Consider the following 20,317-nt stretch of genomic DNA (forward strand, 5'->3'; position numbering starts at 1 on the left):
AATGAACGTCGAGAGAGGGCGGGACGTGCATGCGACGCCGCTTGCTGCCGGGGAAACGGGAGTACTGACGGTGTACGGAATTGTGCCGGTGGACTAGAAACTCCCGCCATTTCGACAAGGAATTAACCTCTTGATTGATCCAGGTTACTTTTTCGTAACAGTTGCTAACGCTGTTATATGATAACAAGAAACTTCAACAGCACGAACATGCAGCGAATACAGTTGATTAAACGAGAACAGGCCTAGTTTGCAAATACTTGAGATTGTACAGCGCGCCAGACCTCCCGCTGAACTGAGCTTTGGCTGTTGCCGCGAGTTTGATTTCGGTGTGGTTTGCATCCTTTCATGTTCATCCAGAGGAGCTAAAAGTTTACCAACTATACCGAGAGACAAGTCCAGCAACCTGTTTTACATCTAAGACATTGCGTAAAACCAGCATGACACCGCCACGAGAGGAGAGAAGACGGATGCGATGAGGCGGGTGGCAAGAAGCGCACTGTTATTGTTTTGCAACGAGATAGCAATCCAGCCTACTAGCTAGTCAGTTAGCTGCTACACGTTGAGAGCCGGGCCTGCCGGCGGTAACGTGAGACGTGCTAAGATATTTCGGGACACTTGGATACATGCGAAGGACATATTATTGTGTATTATTGCGGTAGTTTGTTGTTAGAAGATTGAATTTTACCGTTGGCACCCGTGCCATCTGTGGATTTGAAATGGCACCGCTTTTAGGCCGGAAACCTTACCCACTGGCTAAGCCGCTAGCCGAGCCACCAGGCCCGGGAGAGGAGGTCTACATCATCGAGCACACCAAGGAGGCCTTCAGGAACAAAGAGTATCCTTTAACATGATGCTGATGCTCAAGTCTCCACTTGTCGAACCAGCCGGCATGCTGTATAACTGGCTTTGTCTATCTGGCTAAATTTGTGTTCACACAGCCACATATACAGGACTGTAAAGCTGACTCGAGTAACCAAATTTGATGTTGCTTGACATTTCCCACCATTTTAGTCTTTCCCCGCATGTACACAGTTTACAGTAGATGACAAGCTTGCTAGCTAGCTAATGTTCCGCTTTGCTAATCAAGTCATTGTAGCTAAGCTAGCTGGCTATTTCACTAAGCTAGCCAAAAGATAAGATTTTGTATTGCACATAACTAAATGAATATGCTTATAATGTAGATGGCTGCTAAAGGGTGTCCTTTCACTTTCAGCTTTTACGGCCCCACTGTCAACTACTAATGCTAGCAGGGTTAGCTAGCGCGCTGCTAACGTTAGGTATCCCATTATGTCACAATAGCCCGTCGTCTGCTTCCACAGGCTGAAGATGTTGCTCGGCCGGTTAGAGTTAGCTATTAACGTTAGCACGCAAGCCTCTTTAGAGTTAGCTAGCCTTAGCTACCGGTACATTTGTGTTTTTAAAGTTTGTCAAGAGAGGACAGCAGCTGACTAAGGACAATTTACTGGTTTAAGTCAGCATTTTTGGGTAAATAGTTTGGTTCTGGTGTAATAGTTGGGTAACTTTACCCACATGTTTTGGTGTTTATATGAAAACTTTTGGCGACAGCGATCCTTAACTGTCAGCAAGATCATAAAGCCAGTTATGACAACTCATAACGCGACACATGTAGTGCTTAAAGTGGTATTTAGATATTTTTATGGGTGGTTATTATAAGTTGTAGTAGATCTGTATTAATGTAGTGACATAGCTATGTTATTCACTTGACTGTTTGTATCTTTACCATCGAAATCTATCATCACTGCTTGAAGAACAGCTATTTGAAGCCCAGGCCTCCCTTCTACTTTAACCACACTATGCCGTCTATAACACTGAGTGTTAATGTTGTAGTTTTTACAATGATCAGAGATGGCATAGTCAAACTTTTTACTCCCATCAACTAACCATAGAAGTGTGTTTACTTTTCCGTTCATCTTAGGTAGCCAGGAGTCTTCATCATTATTCTCTTCCGGTTAACCTTTTCCCAGTTAGCTTCTGTTATAAAATTATGTCTGTGTATGCTGGGTTACTGTTAGCCTCTGTCTCTTTTTATAGTACTGACACTAATTTGTCAACAATGGACCATGCATGTCTTGCTTGTAATTATTAAGGAAATGGCGAACAAAGATGAACTGTTGCATGTGGCTATTGTAATTTCCTTGACAAAATGTCTCCAGAGAGTATGAGGCACGCTTGCAGAGGTATGACGAGCGCATCTGGACGTGCAAGAGCACTGGAAGCAGCCAGCTCACACACAAAGAAGCATGGGAGGAGGAACAAGAAGTCACTGAACTGTTAGTATTACATCAAAACTTTTTTTGTGCGTGTCCGTGATTCCATAAGAGCTATTCATCTACGCAATGCTGATTACAGTCCACAGCCTATACAGATTTTGTATAGGTTGTTTTATAAGTTCTGTGAAGAATACACAGGTACAGTTCAGTAGATGGCAGTGCTTTGCATTCAAATACCCAGTCTAGCCCTGGTTCTCATTGATCTCTAAATATATGTACCACTAGATGCACTTACCCTAAAATACAGATTAGGCTCTCTAACAGAGGCTCAGTAGTATCAGGAAAGAGCCGTACTCTCCTAGTGAAGGTCACAAGGCTTGCTGCTTTGCTGTGATTGGATAAATCTGGTGCTCCTCCTCTCATTCTATTTAGAGGGTGTGTGCTTGAGTCATCCTTGAATCTGCAATGGCCTGGTGATAGTTCCCATATCCTGATCTGCAAAAGGGAAGAACATAGCCCCAATTTCTTTTAGAATAGTTCAATGATCTCTTTCAGTCCACTTATCACCAACCAGTATACTGTATGTATGTATATGTGCTGTCAGCAAGAGGGAGGTGAACCAAATTATGTATGTGGTCCAAAGAGATGCCACAGTGCAGAGCTCAAGTCACTCAGGCTCACAGACTGTATTGAAGCTTTGTCTAATTATATTAGCCAAGCGATTTTATTCCCCCTACTTGTCACTCTCAGCCTTTTGTTGTCCTGTTATGTAATGCTCTGGTCCCTGTTATGAATGCATCACAGAAATCCAAACAATGTTAAATAAATACATGTCATGAATAGAGTGCATCACACCCATGAACAAATTAATTTGAAGTCTGATGTGGTCAGGACAATAAAAGCCGTCTTACTTTATTCTGAAAAAAGTGACTCACATTATGATGGGAATGTAAGACACAAACTACATTATACTTTATATCTTCATATATTGTTAAAACTTTCAAAACTTGTGTTTGCAGGCTGCAGGAGGAGTATCCCCAGTGGTTTGAGAAGCCGGTCCTGGAGATGGTCCACCACAACACAGTGTCTTTAGACAAACTGGTTGAAATGGCCTGGGTGGAAATCCTCACCAAGTATGCTGTGGATGAAGAGTGTGACTTCCTGGTCAGTTTGACTTTTTGTATTTCTAAACTTGGCAGTTGTGTAACTTTGCATTTGGCTCTCCATGATAACTCCCGTTCACCCTGTTTGTTACACGTTATCACTATAAACATTGTATTTAGAGGACCATACAAGTGGTTTTGTGTTTTTAACAATAAATTAGCCATACTTTAAACAAATGCTGAACATTTCTTTCAGGCAACAGTTGGTTTTGGTTATTTTAAGCGTTATTAAAAAATTGCACTCACTGCACAGAAGTATTTTAATGCAGTTAAGTCTGTCTATTATGACTTAGCATTAATGTATAATCTAAATGATACCCTGTGGTAAGCAGGTGTTTAATTGATCCTTGAATCCTCTTGGTGTGTTCTGAGACGCTCACAAGGCTTTTTCACTGCAGGTGGGGAAGGACAAAAGTTTGCGAGCGAAGGTGGTGAAGATCCACCCCCTAGAAAACCCAGAGGGCGAGACAGGGGAGAAGAAGCTTGAAGGAGCGTGTGACTCTCCATCCAGCGACAAGGAGAATGCAAGTCAGGAGAACCAGAGGAAGGAACCTCAACCCCGAGAGGAGGAGAACAGGAGGGAGAGTCTCAGTGAGTACTAATTGGTGCATAAACAAACAAAAGAAGAGTTTTGAAGCACATAGAAAATGTAGTCATGCAGCATTGACAAAACCAAAATTACTGTAGTATGATTATCAAGGTTTGTTTTAATTGCAGGGCGGGTGGTTGTATTGTTTGATAAAATAGGCCCAGAATAGCTGTTTTTTTGTTTTTTTTTCACTTTCCACTTTTTTCTTTGTTTGGAAAAAAAAAGTTTTGTATGTCTTCTCACATGGTACTGTTTTACTTCCTACCAGGTGACCGAGCACGGCGTTCACCAAGGAAACTTCCCACTGCCATGAAGGAAGAGAAGAAGAAATGGGTGATGCCCAAATTCCTTCCTCACAAGTATGACGTGAAGCTCATTAATGAGGATAAGGTTTGTATTCTTTTCATTCTTGGTCCCAGATAAGAATTAGTCTTGTCTTGAAACCCCGACCCTATATTACTCTTCTGTGCTACAGCTGATGATTTTTGGCAGCCTTGTCTATAACGGGTGTCTCAAAATTTCATGCGTGGTCCATGAGCTTTTGAGATCCGCACAGCACTTCTGAAAGAAATTGGAACTGAATCTTCCTCAATGATTTTTCTCATAGGTGATCAGTGATGTCCCAGTAGACAGTCTTTACAGAACGGAGCGCCCTCCAACCAAAGAGATCATGCGCTACTTCATCAGGCACTATGCTCTGAGGCTGGGCATGGGAGAGAGTGCTCCCTGGGTGGTTGAAGATGAACTGGTGAAAAAATTCAACCTGCCCAGTAAATTCAGTGACTTTCTTCTCGATCCACACAAGGTAATTTACTCATGGTAATCTTTTACATATTACTTGATTTAAAAATGTTGCTTGTTCTTGGCTCACACTCTTTTGTTTGTCTGAAGTTTTTAGCGGAGAATCCCTCCTCGAAGCGGAAGAGCTTGTCATCTCCAGAGGGCAAACCTAGCAAGAAGATCAAGACCTCTGACACACCAGGAGAGGATTCAGGAAATGAGAAGGGAGAGAAGAAAAGGAAAAACAAGAAAGACTCTCAAGGCATGCCCCTTAGTCCGACCATCTGGGGCCACATGCAGGTTAGCTGGCTTGTATGCACATTATCATGTCTCAGATGAGATCTTACTTGTAATCTTTGAGGTCTCCCTTAAAGGTCAAAGCTTTGCTTAATGGGCTCATGTTGTCTGTGTTTCAGAAAATAAAAATGAATGGCTCCCCACTCAAGGTAAAGAACTCGGGAACTCCAAAGAAAGGAGAAGGCAAAGGTTCAGCTCCCTCCACTCCAAAATCTGGCAAAAAGTCCGGGGACAAGAAAGAAGGAAAGAAAACTGGAAAGAGCGGTGATAAGAAGCTCAATGTCCTCAAAGCTTCTAAAAAGGAAGGTAAAGCAGGTGCTAAGACACCAAAGATGAAGCAGACGACTCTGCTGCATCTGGCTAAGAGCACCCCTTCTGGGAGCCCGAAGAAGAGAGCCCGCAGTACTGGCATGGGTACGCCTAAACTTGGGAAGCCATTGCACCCCATGGCTCTTCACCTCCTTCGTTACTATAAGGAGAACAAGGGCAAAGAAGACAAAAAGAACTCCCTTTCTTCCCTCATCTCCAAGGCTGCAAAGACCTTGTCCCCAGATGATCGGGGCCGGCTGCCAGAGGAGCTCAAGGAGCTGGTGCAGAAACGCTGGGAGCTACTGGAGCAAAAGAAGCGCTGGGCGGCCATGAGTGAAGAGGAAAGGCAGGAAGAGATGAAGAAAAGGCGCGAGGAACTCAAAGAGAAACTGCGAGAGAAGGCCAAGGAGAGACGCGAGAAGGAGATGCTGGTCCGCCGCGAACAATCACGCAGATACGAGGACCAGGAGATCGAAGGGGGCAAGACCCTGCCAGCGTTCAAGCTCGTAGACATGCCCGAGGGGTTGCCCAACACCCTGTTTGGTGATGTGGCTATGGTCGTGGACTTCCTTCACTGCTATGCAGGACTGCTGATGCCGGAAGACCAGTATCCCATCACAGCAGTGGCTCTAATGGAAGCACTGGCTGGGGAGCGGTCCGGCTTCCTCTACCTGAACCGTGTGCTTGTGGTGCTGCTTCAGACGCTGCTGCAGGATGAGCTGGCTGAAGGCTACAGTGAGCTCGATATGCCCTTATCTGAGATCCCCCTTACCATGCACTCTGCGTCGGAGCTGGCACGGTTGTGCCTGCGACCATGTGACGCTCATGGCGAGGAGAGTGGCCAGGACTCAGAGGACTCGGGGGCGCTGGGCGGCTTTGATGATGTGGTGACCAGCGAGTTCTTGGATAAGCTTGAGACAATCGAGGTGTTCGAGCTGAGTCCTGAGGAGAAGGTCAGTCTGCTGGTGGCACTGTGCCACCGCATACTCATGACGTACTCAGTTGAAGACCACGTTGATGCAAAGCAGCAACGGTCAGCTGAGCTGTGGAAGGAGCGTCTGGCAATGCTGAAAGAGGTCAACGACCGCAAGAAGGAAGAGAGGAAGAAGCGAAAGGAGATGGAGGTCAAAGGTAGGGATCACCAGAGAGCTCTACCTGCAGTTCTTAATTAATGTGGCATTGAATTCCTCCCTCATTTTAACTGCACTAAAAAGCTTATAATAACCACAAAATATAAGTACAACTTGTTAAGTTATGCACTTATTATGAATATGTTTTGATTATCAATTGTCAAAATGCGAGACAGAGCATTTCATAAGTCTTTCATTAATATCCCAAAAATGTAAATGCAAATACAAGTTGATACCAGTATATTGATATTGATATTGATTTTTATTTTTCTGGGCTCAAAGGTGAGAAAAAGAAAGAGGGGGCTGCTAAGAAGGAGATCAAAAAAGAAGTAAAGGTGGAGCCAGAGCCGGAGCCAGAGGACATGATCAGCTCAGTGAAGAGCCGGCGGCTGATGGCCATGCAGGCCAAGAAGGAGAAGGAGGAGATGGACAGACAGAACAAAGGTAAACTGTGTAGCAGGGAGTGGAGCAGTCAAATCGCCTCAAAATGTGTGTGGGGGGGGGGGGATTAATGTATGAAGGTTTACTGACTAGCTTAAATGCACACGTACCACCATTATGATTTTGTTATTAGTATTAGTTCCACCACTGAGATCTTGTATTAATGTGTTTAGAGCAAATTATCATTTTAAAATTCATATACCTCACTCCCCCCACTTATTTGTTACTGTGTTGTTCCCCCTTAGAGCGCATGGAGAAGGAGGCTGAAGAGGAGCGGATGCGTAAACAGAGGGCTGCTGCAGAAAGGGCCTTTCAGGATGGTATAACCAAAGCCAGACTTGTCATGCGCAGGACCCCACTGGGTACAGACAGAAATCATAACAGGTTAGTGCTGCACACAAACACTGAAAGATTACACACCGATGAATGTAAATTATAACCATGGTTTGCTTGATGGTTTTTGTTCAGATACTGGCTTTTCTCTGACGTGGTTCCTGGTCTGTACATTGAGAAGGGCTGGGTGCATGAAAGCATTGACTACAGCTTCACCCCTCCACCTGAGGACAAACCAGCTGAGCCTGAGGTAGAAGAGGAAGAGGATGGTGGGTCAGCCGCTACTCATGAGTCACAAGGTACAGTTCTTAAAGTTTTGAGTTTAAAAATGAATATTGGCTGATATTGTTACAGACGACCCTTTTTTTCAAATGTTTGTCAAAATGTTTTCCTTGGTGTGCAGTGTGGTGTATGGACATAATTGGTAATTCTTTGCATTGACATTCATTTTTCTAAAATGTTTAAGATAATTAATTACTGTTTATGTTGTAGGAGCTGAAAAGGATGATGGTAGCATAGATGGTGCTATTAGTGAGGGAGCCCAACAGGGAGCAGCAGCAGACATCTGTATAGAAACTACTGTTCCCAAGCAGGGACAGAACCTCTGGTAAGAGTTTTGCTTCTGTACGTCTGTCTGTGTAAAAAGAAAATGATGAAATCAATCAAATTGAAGAGAAGACGACAATCTGACATTCAAATTTGATTGTCTCTGAATACAGGTTCATATGTGACAACCCAGCTGAGCTGGAGGAACTAGTGGAAAATCTTCATCCTCAGGGTGTTCGAGAGAGTGAACTGAAGGCGAAGATACAAAGCAGGTACATGCACTCTCATTATAAGAGATCATTGCTTTAACAAACATGAAACCATCCAGTCATACTGCGCTGCTAAAGCATTGCCCAGTTTTACCAGCTTTTTACTAGATTTGTTGGAGTGATCAGAAATGCCTTTTATTTTGAAACTAGCCTTTGTTGTGTTGGAACTAACAGCAGCAGTAAACTTGTAGGTTATGGAAAAGTTTAGAATAAAAAGTGATTTAACTATAGAACCACCAGAGCATCTACACAAGTATGTAAAATGCTAGTTAAAAGAAGGGGGATAGAAAACAGTGACTGCTCCAGGAGATAAGAAGAGCAACACTGTCTCCCATCCAGAGCCGACAATATTGTTTTTAACAAGCCAGCAGCAGTGATGGAGTAAACATGAAGCTGAATGCAAAGCTGTCTCTTCCCTCTTACAGATACCAGGACATCCTCCACTCTGTCCATCTGACCCGTAAGGCCAAAATGGGCCTCAGGACCTGTGATGGCTACACAGAGCTGCTCAAATACCTGCGCAGTGACATCCAGGAAGTAGCCTCACGACTCCAGAAGGGGGGCCTGGGATACCTGGATGACAACGTAGACATAGAAGAACAGGTGATTAGTTTGTCTGACTACATACAATATTAGTAGCAGTTACATGTAGTATTTCAACACTGATGTTCACTAAGACTGACAAATGGATAATTTCTTCATCTTGAGGTTGAGTGATAGTGTGCAAACTTTGGATTATATTGTCAGTTTTGTGCAACACCTAATTTTTTATTATACAGTGAGGTGTTAATGGCCTTGTGCATCAAACTTTGTAATTCATAACGGTTTGTTTCATCCTTTATTCACAGTTGAAAGACATGGAGAGCTTGAAGGAGTTTGGCGAGTGCATCATCACCATTCAGGCTTGTGTAATCAAAAAGTTCCTGCAGGGATTCATGGCCCCCAAGCAGAAAAAGAAGAAAAAGCTTGGAGGGGAAGAAAGCAGCAAGGCCGAAGAGGTGGACGAGGAGAAGAGACTGGCAGAAGAGGCCAGGGTAAGAGAACAGAGTTGCAATGTATTTACGTGTCTCACAGGAAACAGGGTCCATCAAAAAGTCACTGGATTATATTGAAATAGGAATTTTAGCTGGGAAGGTTTGCACAAGTATTGAAGTCAGCATTGACATAATGCTAGGTAAGGTATTAATGACATAGCACTAGTAATAACATTGAGTATTTTTATATATAAAAAAAGAGAACCCTTTCTTCATGTACAGTCCTGCTGAGTTTAAACAAGTCTGTCCTCTTAGGTAGCGACAGCGGTGGAGAAGTGGAAGACTGCCATCCGAGAAGCTCAGTCCTTTTCCCGCATGCATGTCCTGCTGGGAATGTTGGACGCTTGCATAAAGTGGGACATGTCTGCAGAGAACGCTCGCTGCAAAGTCTGTCGCAGGAAAGGTAAGGGCTGTTTTCAACTGCTGCCGCAAAGAAAGGAAATTAGCTGTAAATAAAATGCATCACAAGTTATTTGCAGCCAGTGAGAGCATTATGCCTTTAAAGACTTTTCATGTAATGTGGCTTTTTTTTGTCTGCATTTACATGCAGTTCAGAAACCAATAACGGGACAAATAACATTACCTCAGATCACCTAAACAGAACTGCTGTACCACAACTGATGAATATGGCTTCTTCTTTTTATCCTCACAAAGAATCAGTCGGCACAACAGTCAGTTCTTACTAATAGGTGTGCTGGACTTTTGAGTTGCAGTTTGAGTGAAGTGATGCTACTCTACAACCCAACGGTCTTCTGCTCCCCTGTCTAGTGATCAAGCAGAGCCCGTCTGTGCTGAAGCTGATGGAGTCTAAGCCCAGATCCAAACAGGGCGGCAGGTTCAGTGCAGAACAGACTAGTAGTGTCAGGCAGGTCTACATACAGAGCTGGCAGCTCCGCAGGCCAACAGGTGAACCTGTAGTGATAAGATGATGATAAAAACTGAAGTTTGTTGGCCCCTTTTCAGGGAGTGAAGGCCAGAAAATAAGTAAGACAGGAAGAACAAAAATGTGGGCATACTGAATACATTTGAGGTAAAACCAGGAAAGTGATTTTAAAAATACCCTCTTTAGCCCAGTCCTATGATATATATTGATCTCTTCCAGGTGACGATGAGAAACTCATCCTCTGTGATGAGTGCAACAAGGCCTTCCACTTGTTCTGTCTGCGACCGGCCCTGTACCGCATTCCTGCAGGAGAGTGGCTGTGCCCGGCCTGCCAGCCCACTGTGGCCAGACGTGGCTCCCGCTCAAGGTAAGTGTCGTCCTCACACCCTTTCAGTTTTGTCAGACATAGACATAAATTAAGCTGGATACATTTAAGGAAAATACCAGAACTACTGGCTAGTATTAGTGAGACTGTGACATATTGTTTGACACATTAATAAGAACCCAATGTGTGTGATTATTTCCCCTAATTTAAACAAAACCTCTACAGTAAATCTCGTCTCTCCTCTCACTACAGACCTCACTACCATGTTCTGTCTTTGTCATTTGCGTTTTTGATGAGCAACCTCTCCATTGCAGGAACTATAACCAAGACACAGACGAAGAAGAGGATGAGGAGTCGTCTGAAGAGGAAGACTCTGAGGAAGATGAAGAGGATGAGGAAGAGAATGACTACAAAGCCATGGGGCACAGCTGTGAGTATCAGCGAGAGGAAAATTAAGTCCAGGTTTCACAGTTCACAGTGAGGGTTTTAACCAGGATACGTTTCTCTGCTCGTGTCGCCTGTCAGTCAACCGATGGTGATAAATATGTCCAAAAAGTTCTATTCAAGATATCATTGACATTTTATATTTAATTCTGTGGCGTATCTTTTTGGATAATTCATTTTGAACCTTGGTGCTGCAGGCTGGGAATGAGAGGAATGCTGACAGGGAATTTCGGCCCCTGTCCTCTCCCCCGTCTCTATTGTCCGTGTGTTGTCATGTAGCACAGCTCAGGTCTGGACCTTTTTGCTTTGAAGCCGTGTCTCACTCCGGCTTCACTCACAGTATGTGGCAGGATGATCCCCTCTGTCAGTTCAAGCCTGCATGTGGAGGAGAATGATTAAGAGGTTTTATGCATCAATGCTGAATAGTTCAAGAGAGGATCGCAATGCATCCAAGAACAGATCATTTTTCTCATTTCTAGTGTGTGCCTGGTTTCGGCACAAATTGAAATAACAACATAACGGACAATTGCACATTAATTTTTACTAATTTCATGGACCGAATTGGAGCCTATTCATAACATTAACTACTCTCATGGTGCACATAGTGAAGCTTTCAGTCAGACATCTTTTTGCAGAGTGCATAATGCACTTGTCGGCAATGGTTTGGAAATAATTTTAATGAGGTTATTGTTTGAAAGTGATGTTTAACTATTTGCAGGTTGTGTGACAAATTAACAGTTAGTTTAGTTTTCCAGATTTTTGAATGCTTATACCCCTTTCTTCAGGGGTTGATTTTTGTTTTTTACTTGCCTTCTACTTTCTTCCTCTTGTCGTGATCACCTCTCATTATTTCTCTACAGTGAGACCAAGGAAGAAAAATAAGCAGTCTTCATCTCGACAGAAGAGTTCAAAAAGTAAATCCAAGAAGCAGTCGTCTTCAAGTAGCCAGAGCAGCAAACAGAGGACTGGCCCCAACAGCCCTGCAGACATCGACGAACTGGTAAGAAACCACCAGTACACTCGCATATCGAGGATACAGCTTGCTTCTTAGAAGAATTAAAGAATATACTTAAAGCAGGAACCAAGAGAGGGCAGGAGTTCATCGATATTGCTGATATCTGATATTGATTACAGACATTTGTAATCAAAATCTTAACTGAGAACCAGTGGGTGTGGTCCATTAAGGGCGTTAGGGTGCCGTCCCTCCTGTAATTCCAATTGTGAAATACATATTTTAATGAAAAAATGGTGAATGTTATTGTTGTGTGTGTATACACATTTAAGTTGTTACTCTCTCATAAATCATACATTATAACAGAAACGTGCAATGACTAATAAAAAAGCGCTGCCTACAGTCTTTGTCTGTGTGCCGAAGGGTGCACTTCTCTCCACCCGACGGTGGTATGTGTGTAATATGTTCGGCTTTCCCTGGTGGCCCCGGATTGGTTGACACGGCACCAAAAAATAACTGGATCTGGGGCGGAACATTTTCCAGCCATGAAATGTTGCCAAATTGGGCGATTTTCCACCCATGTAGGTGGCTGGAGGATGGTTTCATGTCGGTAAAAATAAGCTTGGATGGGTTGACAAAACTTTGCCCTGATTTGTCATGGTGCAGATGTATTTCTTATTTTTTTCAATATTGATATTATTTTCTGGCTAATAATTACATTTTTGAACCAACCTGGCAACACTGCCCAAGTGTGTGTCAAACTCCGACACAGACAACAGAGGACAGAAGCAGCGTGCCTGTAAATGACATCAAAACGCGGTAGAGACTCTCAGCGTAGTTTTTTTGACGTGACAGTATGGCGGATAGCATGCCGAGATTTAGTACGCCACGCCACTGCTGAGAACACAAAAAATCAGTTTTGTATTGTTTCTGCAGGTGCGACAGAGTTCCCAATCAGGAGTTCGCAGACAGGTGCTGGAGCTGGAGAGGTGTGAGGAAATCATCAAGAAACTGGCGAAATTCCGCTACAGCTGGCCTTTCAGGTGAGCAAAGAACATCGTCTGGACGTGTGAATGTCCATATCCAGTTTATTAAGTACTCTGGAGCAGCGCCAACCACCATACAATGCTTCGATTAGTTAACATCAACTGTGACCCAACTGTGATAACTGAACCTCTCAGCAACGTATTCATTGTTGTTAAAATAAAGAGCCATGTCTCACAACTGTGACTGCTTTTGCGCCTCTAAACTAAAATCATTTCCCCCTGTTGTTAAAAAATTGTCTGACTCAAGTGTTACCTTTTTTATTCAGGACAATAAAGTCGCCTCACACCACCTGTATCTGCCAAGCCCAGAGCTTCTCAGGCAACACTTTCCTCTGGACTATGTACTGTCCCTAATGGGCTCTAACAAATAAGTCCTTCAGTTCCTACACGATCATGGTTTAGGGCAGTGGTCTGTGTTATGAACTGCTAATCCTGGCGGAGAGAGATTTGTGCACAGCCTGAGGAAACAGTCTACCTGAGAGGCAGAACTCTTATGTTGTTATTTAGTCTGAAACAATGTTACCAGATTATCCTTGATGAGAGACAATATGTTGCAGTTGTTCGTCTCGTTTAAATAAATTTCAGCACTCAAGGCTTCCTTAGTTCTTAAACGGAACAAATGAATCAGGTTTGTGTTTGGTGTAGTACATCGACATGTCCTGAATGACTGAGAATCTTTTGATGTCATTAATTATTATGATCCTTAATCTAAAGTCTGACGTGATCCTCATCTCATGCTCCTCTCCTCTTACAGGGAGCCTGTGTCCCCGGAGGAGGCAGAGGACTACCTGGACATCATCACCCAGCCCATGGATTTCCAGACGATTCTGGGAAAGTTCAGCTCGTATCGTCACGCCCAGGACTTCCTGGAAGACGTGAAACTGGTCTTCTCCAACGCAGAAGAGTACAACCAGCAGGGCAGCACCGTGCTCTCCTGCATGGTCAAGACGGAGCAGACGTTCACCGAGCTGCTCCAAAAGCTGCTGCCTGGCCTCAGCTACCTCCGCCGGCGCTCACGCAAACGTGTCAGCCAAGCCCCTGCAACATCCGAGGAAGAGGGGGAGGAAGAAGAAGAGGAGGAGGAGGAAGAGGAAGACGAAGAGCAGGAAGAGGAAGAAGAGCCGAAGAAGAAGATGCAGAATGGCAAATCGAACAGGAAGAAAGCCAGAAATGTCCGAGGGCGGCGGGATGAGGAGAGCGAGAGTGAGGAGGAGGACGACGATGAGGATGACGATGGCCGGAGGAGAAGTAAGCGGTCCTCTGCCACCTCAGGCAAGAAGGATTACAGGGAGCAGGATAGCGATGGCGAGCGGGACACACGGAAAACTCGTCAGCGGGGGGTCCGGGGCGACGCTGGGGGGGCAAGCAGCGACGAGGACCGGTCCAGCCAGCAGCGACATTCCAAGAGACAGAAACGCTCGTGAAGTCCAGGGTGCTTTTTCTTTTTGTTTTGTCGTTTTCTCTATGCTTTAAAATTTCTGTCCCGCTCTTCTACAGATGATCAAGAGCCCTCCTCCTCCTCCTCAGCCAGCCAGCCAGCCAGCGGGACTTAATCCTCAGAAGGACTTTTTTGTGTTATTGAATTTCTGTTCATATTTTGAAAAACGACAAAAGAAAAGTGATTTATATTTGTAACATGTTTAATATTGGTGATGTTTTGTTTTTGTTTTTTCAACCAAGAAAAATGAGACATTTGAGATAATGGAGAGGTCCTCATAGCTCTTAAGACTCTTTGATTTAAATTTCAGCTCCAAGTTTACACACAAGTGTAATTTGACTTAAAATGTTGTCGTGTGAACTGTTGTTTTTTTACATTTGTGCTCCCCAAACACCAGTACAGTGTAATCAGAGGTCTGTCTTCAGTCCTGTCGCACGTAGTCCAGCCCTCACTTTACTGGGGTGTTTCAGGATAAGTAAATCTAGCGATAAAATGTCTGTCCCACCCACATCTCTCTTACAAGTCATGGTGTTTTCACTGACAGAGATGGTGTCCATGTAGCCGAAACCCTCTGGGAAGTTCTTAAAAACAGCGCTGATGGCTGATATGAATTTTTCCTGCCACCTGTAAATCTCTCTTACTACTAAGCATCTTGACACCAAGATTATCTTTTGTCAAATGCAAGTCTATAGATAAACATAATAGGATTTTAGTAGTTGTTGTAGTTATTTTTTCCTGCCCAGGTTCAGAAAAAAAAGCTGGGTTGAGACTGCAGATCACACATGTAGTCATCACTTTTGTGCTAAAACACAAGTTTCATCTCAGCTCTCGGTGCCAAGATGTTTTCAAAAATAGGGACCCGATTTGAAGTCTCGTTCTTGGCGTGTAGAGCTGACCAGCCTCTCCTCCTCTGTAGTGCCCTGCCACTTTAAAAGAACCGGTACCTCAATGCTCCGTCAGTTTGCACTCCTCCTGTGTAAAGTGCACCTATTATGCCAGCAGCTGCAGGACCATACTTTATTGAAATTATGTGCATAAACATTTGTAAACAGTGTTTAAAACAACAAATGTGACGTTTGTTAAGAAAATGGGCATTTTTGAATATTTGATATTTTTTGCACATTTTATTTGGTATTGTAAATGATAACTTTGTTAGTCGATCTTAATCACATCCAATAAATTGCAAGGTTTAACCAGGGCTCTCTTAGTCAGTGCAGAGAACATGTCAGTCATTTTACTTTTGTCACAGCATAAATAGTTCAGTCACTTGTACATTTTGTAACAAACACCTAAAGCTCCCGTCGCTTGTTTTTAAATAGATTTAATGACACAAACGAGGGTGAAAACAGCTCCTTCCCTGCATGTCCTGGCTCCTTCACCAGGTGGTGCTCTACTCCTGCACTTTGAATACTTCTGTCCCAGCAGTTTCCAAGTAGTTCAGTGTCAGCGCTGTTAGCTGGACCAGTGTAACACCTGACTCACACTGCTGTGTGCGCTCACTGGTCATCACAGGACAGGGGGGGCTTCATCGTGCTGCTGCATTTTGTGATACACACCTGGCAGGAAAGCTGCTGCAGCAAATTATTTTTTATTCATTTTTGAGGACACAGACTAAACAAAAACCCTTTGAATGTGCAGAAGTGTGTATGTATGTATGTGTATATATATATATATATACACACATATACACTGATAAGGCAGTGGTTGGTTTGCCGCCTTCTGTCTGTGCTGTGCTGTTCTTCTGTGTTTCTCTAGTGCTGTTATCATCAAGACTTAACTGATTTAATTTGGCCACGATTGCCCCCCCGCCCCCCTTCCCCTTCTCTATTAATTTTATTTTAATTCGGCTTTGTTCCTGACATGATTTAACAATCACTGTTATAATTGTTTGACATTTCAACGAGCAAACAAAAAGGTGACTGCCCTTCTCAAGCTGAGACCTGACTGTAAATGCTTTCTTTGTTCTTGGAGGAACTGCTAAAGTCTTTTACACTTCCTTTTTTTTTTATATATATATTTATAGTCTCTAAAGCTGGGTTTGGGCAGGCTCAGAGGATTCACATGTAAAGAATTTCCAATAAAGGCTATGGACGAAGACCGTAGTTCTCCCTGTTTTATTTGTGTTTGAGCTGACGAGCATCCCCCAGGTCAGACAGACAGACATCACTGCCATCTGCAAACCTTGTGATAAGACAATGAACGGGGAGGAAACCCGATTAGCCGTGACCTGATGTCTAATTTTACTTTTTAATAAAATATCAGTTTTCTTACTCTCTGGTGTGGACTCTTTTCTCAGAAACATCTGCATCTTCAAATGGAAGCCAAGTTCGTTACAAATATGGTGTGCTAGAACTGACGTTGCCGAGAATGAATAGTTTCATTATTCACAGAGAAGGATGAGCTACTTGGACTGTTGCATGATAGTGTTTTGTGGAAAAGGTGAAGTTGACGGTGGTTGAGTTTGGCTTTAGTCACATAACTCAGGCTCTGTTGTGGTTGAAGTTCACTTTATATTGAACTGTTGGGTGCAGGGTTAATATATTTTTATTTTGTTTGGCCAGTAGAAAGCTGTCGACACAAGCAACATTTTTACATATTTACGCAAGGCTATTATACGGTCTAGACTGCCACTGAATGTGGACTAAAATAATCAGTAGTCCGAGCCAGTTCCACAGCAAGCTCTCTCCACACGAATGTGCCCGCGCAGGTAGCCCCACAGTTATATAGCCAAAGTGAGGAGCGTGTCCGTGATGTATGGAGCAGAGTACAGCAAGATCTTATGAAATACCTACTGAGGTGCTGACAGCCTCTGAGCCATCTGTAACTTGGCAACAGGTGTAGAGGCTGAGACGGATCAGAGTAAAGGTCAGAGATGTGAAAAGTCAGTGGAAACGTAGCACTTGATTAGTGACAGTCCGAGCACCGCGGCAGCTGCATTCTGCTGTATTAAACCCAAAGTGATGTTTCACTTTGGTATTTTTTATTGCATTTTAGATGATTCTCTACATAAAATGATGGTGTGTCATTGCTGTCCATTTTCGTTACGACAGCATTGTGAGCCAGAAAAGAAGAAAGAGGCTGCAGGTCCATGATTTTGACCCCTAAGAAAACAAGTTAATGGCAGACTGAGGACATCATGAGTTACAAGACCCGAGGCGTCGGAGGCGAAATCACAGCTTTTTATCTGTTTTGTTGTTATTTCTGGGACTTAATGCTGACTGAATCACTGTGACAGCCAGTTCTGGGAAATTGAGCCAAATCCAACTGAACATTGCTATACACCAAAATGAACTCTGCATGATTTGAGCGAACTTCTAATGAACTCCGAGAAGTGGATCACTTCGCTCTTAGGAGGCTCAGCCTCTTTAACATTCAAGAATTTGTTGTTAACTTGAATAAAATACAACACAGTCGTGATATATGAACTTTTAGAAGTTTAGTGGATCTATCAGGTTCTTTCCAAACTCATGACGCACTCATGAATAAAGTATTGTTCATTCCTCACACGGTGCATCCTACGCAGTGAAACATAGTTGAGAGAGGCATTAATCACCCAACTTTTACTCCCTGCTGAGGTGAAAGAATCAGTGACTGTACATGCTGCCATGTAGCACGAAGGAGCTTCTGGGTTTTAATAGGTACCAGGATTGAGGTTCAGATGTAGTTAAAATACAGTTACATAATGTGAAAGAGTCCTATATGATGATGTTAAGTCTCTAGCCATGGCAGCGACGTGGTTCTGAGGATTGTAACATCAGCTGGTCACTCGGTCCACCACTTTGTTTTAGATTGAAATATCTCATCAATTATTGGATGGCCTGTCATGAAACTTTGTACAAACATTTATTGTCCCTAGAGGATGAATCCCACCTGACGTTTAGCATGACCAACAGGGTTTATATTTGTGGTTTTGAGTGAAACGTCTTCACAACTACTGGATGGCTGCCAAAACAGAGCTAAAAGAGAGAAAATATTGGACTTACATTCATAAGGTGACACAAACATGACTCCAAATGAATGATAATGTTGCCCTGGAGCTGCTGGATGGGTAAATAGGCAACAGTTTGCTAACAAAAAATGATTAAACACACACCTGATACCTGAAACAAATTCCTATTAAACATCATGTGGTGACTCATAATCTCAGGACCACACTATTGTGTCTCAGTATATTCCAGTGGATCACACATGGTTTAAATAATACTTGTAAATAATTCACTGTGTGTGTGTTTTTAACTTCTTGTAGTAGCCGATGGGTGCGGTTTGACAAGACAACCACTGAGCAGCAAGGTCAACTCAGGACACATGTCAGTGATTTAACGTGTCTGGACGCATTAACTTCCACTGAATTATTTAGAAATATCATACAGTTATTAAGTTTTATGTTGCCTCCGCTATCATATCAGTCTGGCCTGACAGGTTAAAGCAGCAGCAGCAGCAGGTGCTCTCGCTCTATAACAAACACTGGCCATGTGCAGACTAATCTTTGAACCCTGTGCAAACTGACAGCAGCAGTGTGGCCGAGTCATCTACGCAGTGTATGTGTATGTGTGTGTGAGTGTGTGTGTGTGTGTGTGTGTGTGTGTGTGTAAGTGTATGGGCAGAGCGGAGCGACCAACCCAGCAAATATTTACCTCAGGTCCAAGTCGGTGCAGAGGTCATCTGGCAAGGAGCGAACAAGTGAGCGATCCTCACTCTCATTCCACCAGACATGATGTGCTGCAGGTCTGCGAAGGGAAGCGGACTTCACTGAGGCCACATTAAAGGACAGTCGAAGCATTTAATTGAGGCAGGGTTTGCTTTTAGATTAAAAAAAGTTGTCATGTTTTATATTCCTGAAGTCCTTTTTTGTTTTCTTTATTATTTCTTTATGCAAATAACTGTTAACGTCTACCGTATTTTTATTCTCCTCCTCAGTGACGGCGTCAGAGGACGCTAATGAGGATACGATAACCAATAAACCAATAAAAGAAGAATTAATGCTAAAGTGAACAAAGCCATTACTTCACATCAATGTACTACTTATTTTGTCTTCTTAAAGTTTTAATTGGATTGGTTAAAAATGTTTGACTCAACATCTTTTGTGTTTTAGAGTTTGTTTACTTGAACAGCCATTGAAAATCTTGTTTTGGTTTTGGTTTAACTTCGCACCCTGCTGCAGTGATGTAGAAGTGTACTGCAGGGTGTGTCAGTACACTGTGACATCAGTGTTGGGTGTGGTTACAGGTGCAACAGAGCTCCCAGCAATACTAATTTGTGGGGTACACATTACTATTAGTTTAAATTTCAATATTTTCTATAGTTATAGATAAGGATAGGTGACAAATAAAAGGGAAAAAACGAGCGTGAAAATGAATCATGTGCTTGTCGTAAGTGGGTGATGAAATCTCATCGGACGGGTCTTCACAGTCACCTGGATGGACAGCGCTCTCACCACCATCATCTAAACAACAATGTCTTTTGGAAGAATGGTGTTCATCCCGTTAGCACAGTCCAGAGACTTGGAGAGTCAAGACACAATGAATCTGTACTTTTAAAAGCTGTCACCTTCAAAGTCCTCTACAGATCAAATCTTTATAAATATCTTTCTACGTGTCGAACAGGTCTCCAGCTTGAGATGAGGTTATACTGAGACCTACTTGCTGCATTTGCATTGACACCTGTCCCACCGCTGCCGTCACACAGGATGACACCGTGAGTCAAGCTCTCCTGCTGGAGTCGGCGTTGCGGTGCATGAAGGGAGTTTTGAGCTGTAAGCGTAAACTGGATTTGTGTCACATCATGGCACACTTCAGAATGAGCTCAGTCAATAGTCTATCATGCTGGCAGCTGCAGGAACGCACACAGAGAAAATGGGGACAAGGGGGAGAGAGACAGAAAAAATTCTGACAGTCTGCCAGAACAGAAAGAAGAGAAGTAACATAATCATTCACAGAGCATAAAGGTGACCTGAAAATTGAGCTCCAAAACCAACTTATATGACCGCAGCGGCGACATGCCCTAAATTTCTCTCTCCCTTCTGCTTTAAGAGCAAGTACAAATGATTATTAATGCATTATTCACAAAACAGAGCCTTCTCCCCCAATTTTCTCCACTCATGTGCGTCC

At 43.3% G+C, this 20,317-nt stretch overlaps 1 protein-coding gene across 1 annotated transcript; it reads left to right on the forward strand.

The window, feature by feature from the left end:
* The first annotated feature begins 98 nt into the window (after positions 1-98).
* baz1b (bromodomain adjacent to zinc finger domain, 1B) lies at positions 99-16,481 on the forward strand. Its single transcript, XM_070905515.1, has 21 exons — positions 99-835; positions 2,175-2,291; positions 3,251-3,395; positions 3,793-3,985; positions 4,252-4,373; positions 4,591-4,788; positions 4,875-5,063; positions 5,180-6,500; positions 6,782-6,943; positions 7,186-7,324; positions 7,409-7,572; positions 7,766-7,880; positions 7,993-8,091; positions 8,514-8,691; positions 8,937-9,122; positions 9,378-9,525; positions 10,225-10,372; positions 10,645-10,760; positions 11,635-11,774; positions 12,663-12,769; positions 13,527-16,481. The coding sequence occupies exons 1-21, from the start codon at positions 717-719 to the stop codon at positions 14,194-14,196; spliced, it is 4,776 nt and encodes a 1,591-aa protein (XP_070761616.1). The 5' UTR covers positions 99-716; the 3' UTR covers positions 14,197-16,481.
* The last annotated feature ends 3,836 nt before the right edge of the window (positions 16,482-20,317 follow it).

Source organism: Enoplosus armatus, chromosome 5, assembly GCF_043641665.1.
Source record: "Enoplosus armatus isolate fEnoArm2 chromosome 5, fEnoArm2.hap1, whole genome shotgun sequence".
NCBI lineage: Eukaryota > Metazoa > Chordata > Actinopteri > Centrarchiformes > Enoplosidae > Enoplosus > Enoplosus armatus.

Bases quoted from the DNA above. Each gene is read 5' to 3' on its own strand.
- baz1b (XM_070905515.1), top strand. From the start codon at position 717: ATGGCACCGCTTTTAGGCCGGAAACCTTACCCACTGGCTAAGCCGCTA. The intron at 2,292-3,250 runs GTTAGTATTACA...TTGTGTTTGCAG, and splicing joins GAACAAGAAGTCACTGAACT to GCTGCAGGAGGAGTATCCCC. The intron at 7,881-7,992 runs GTAAGAGTTTTG...CTCTGAATACAG, and splicing joins AAGCAGGGACAGAACCTCTG to GTTCATATGTGACAACCCAG.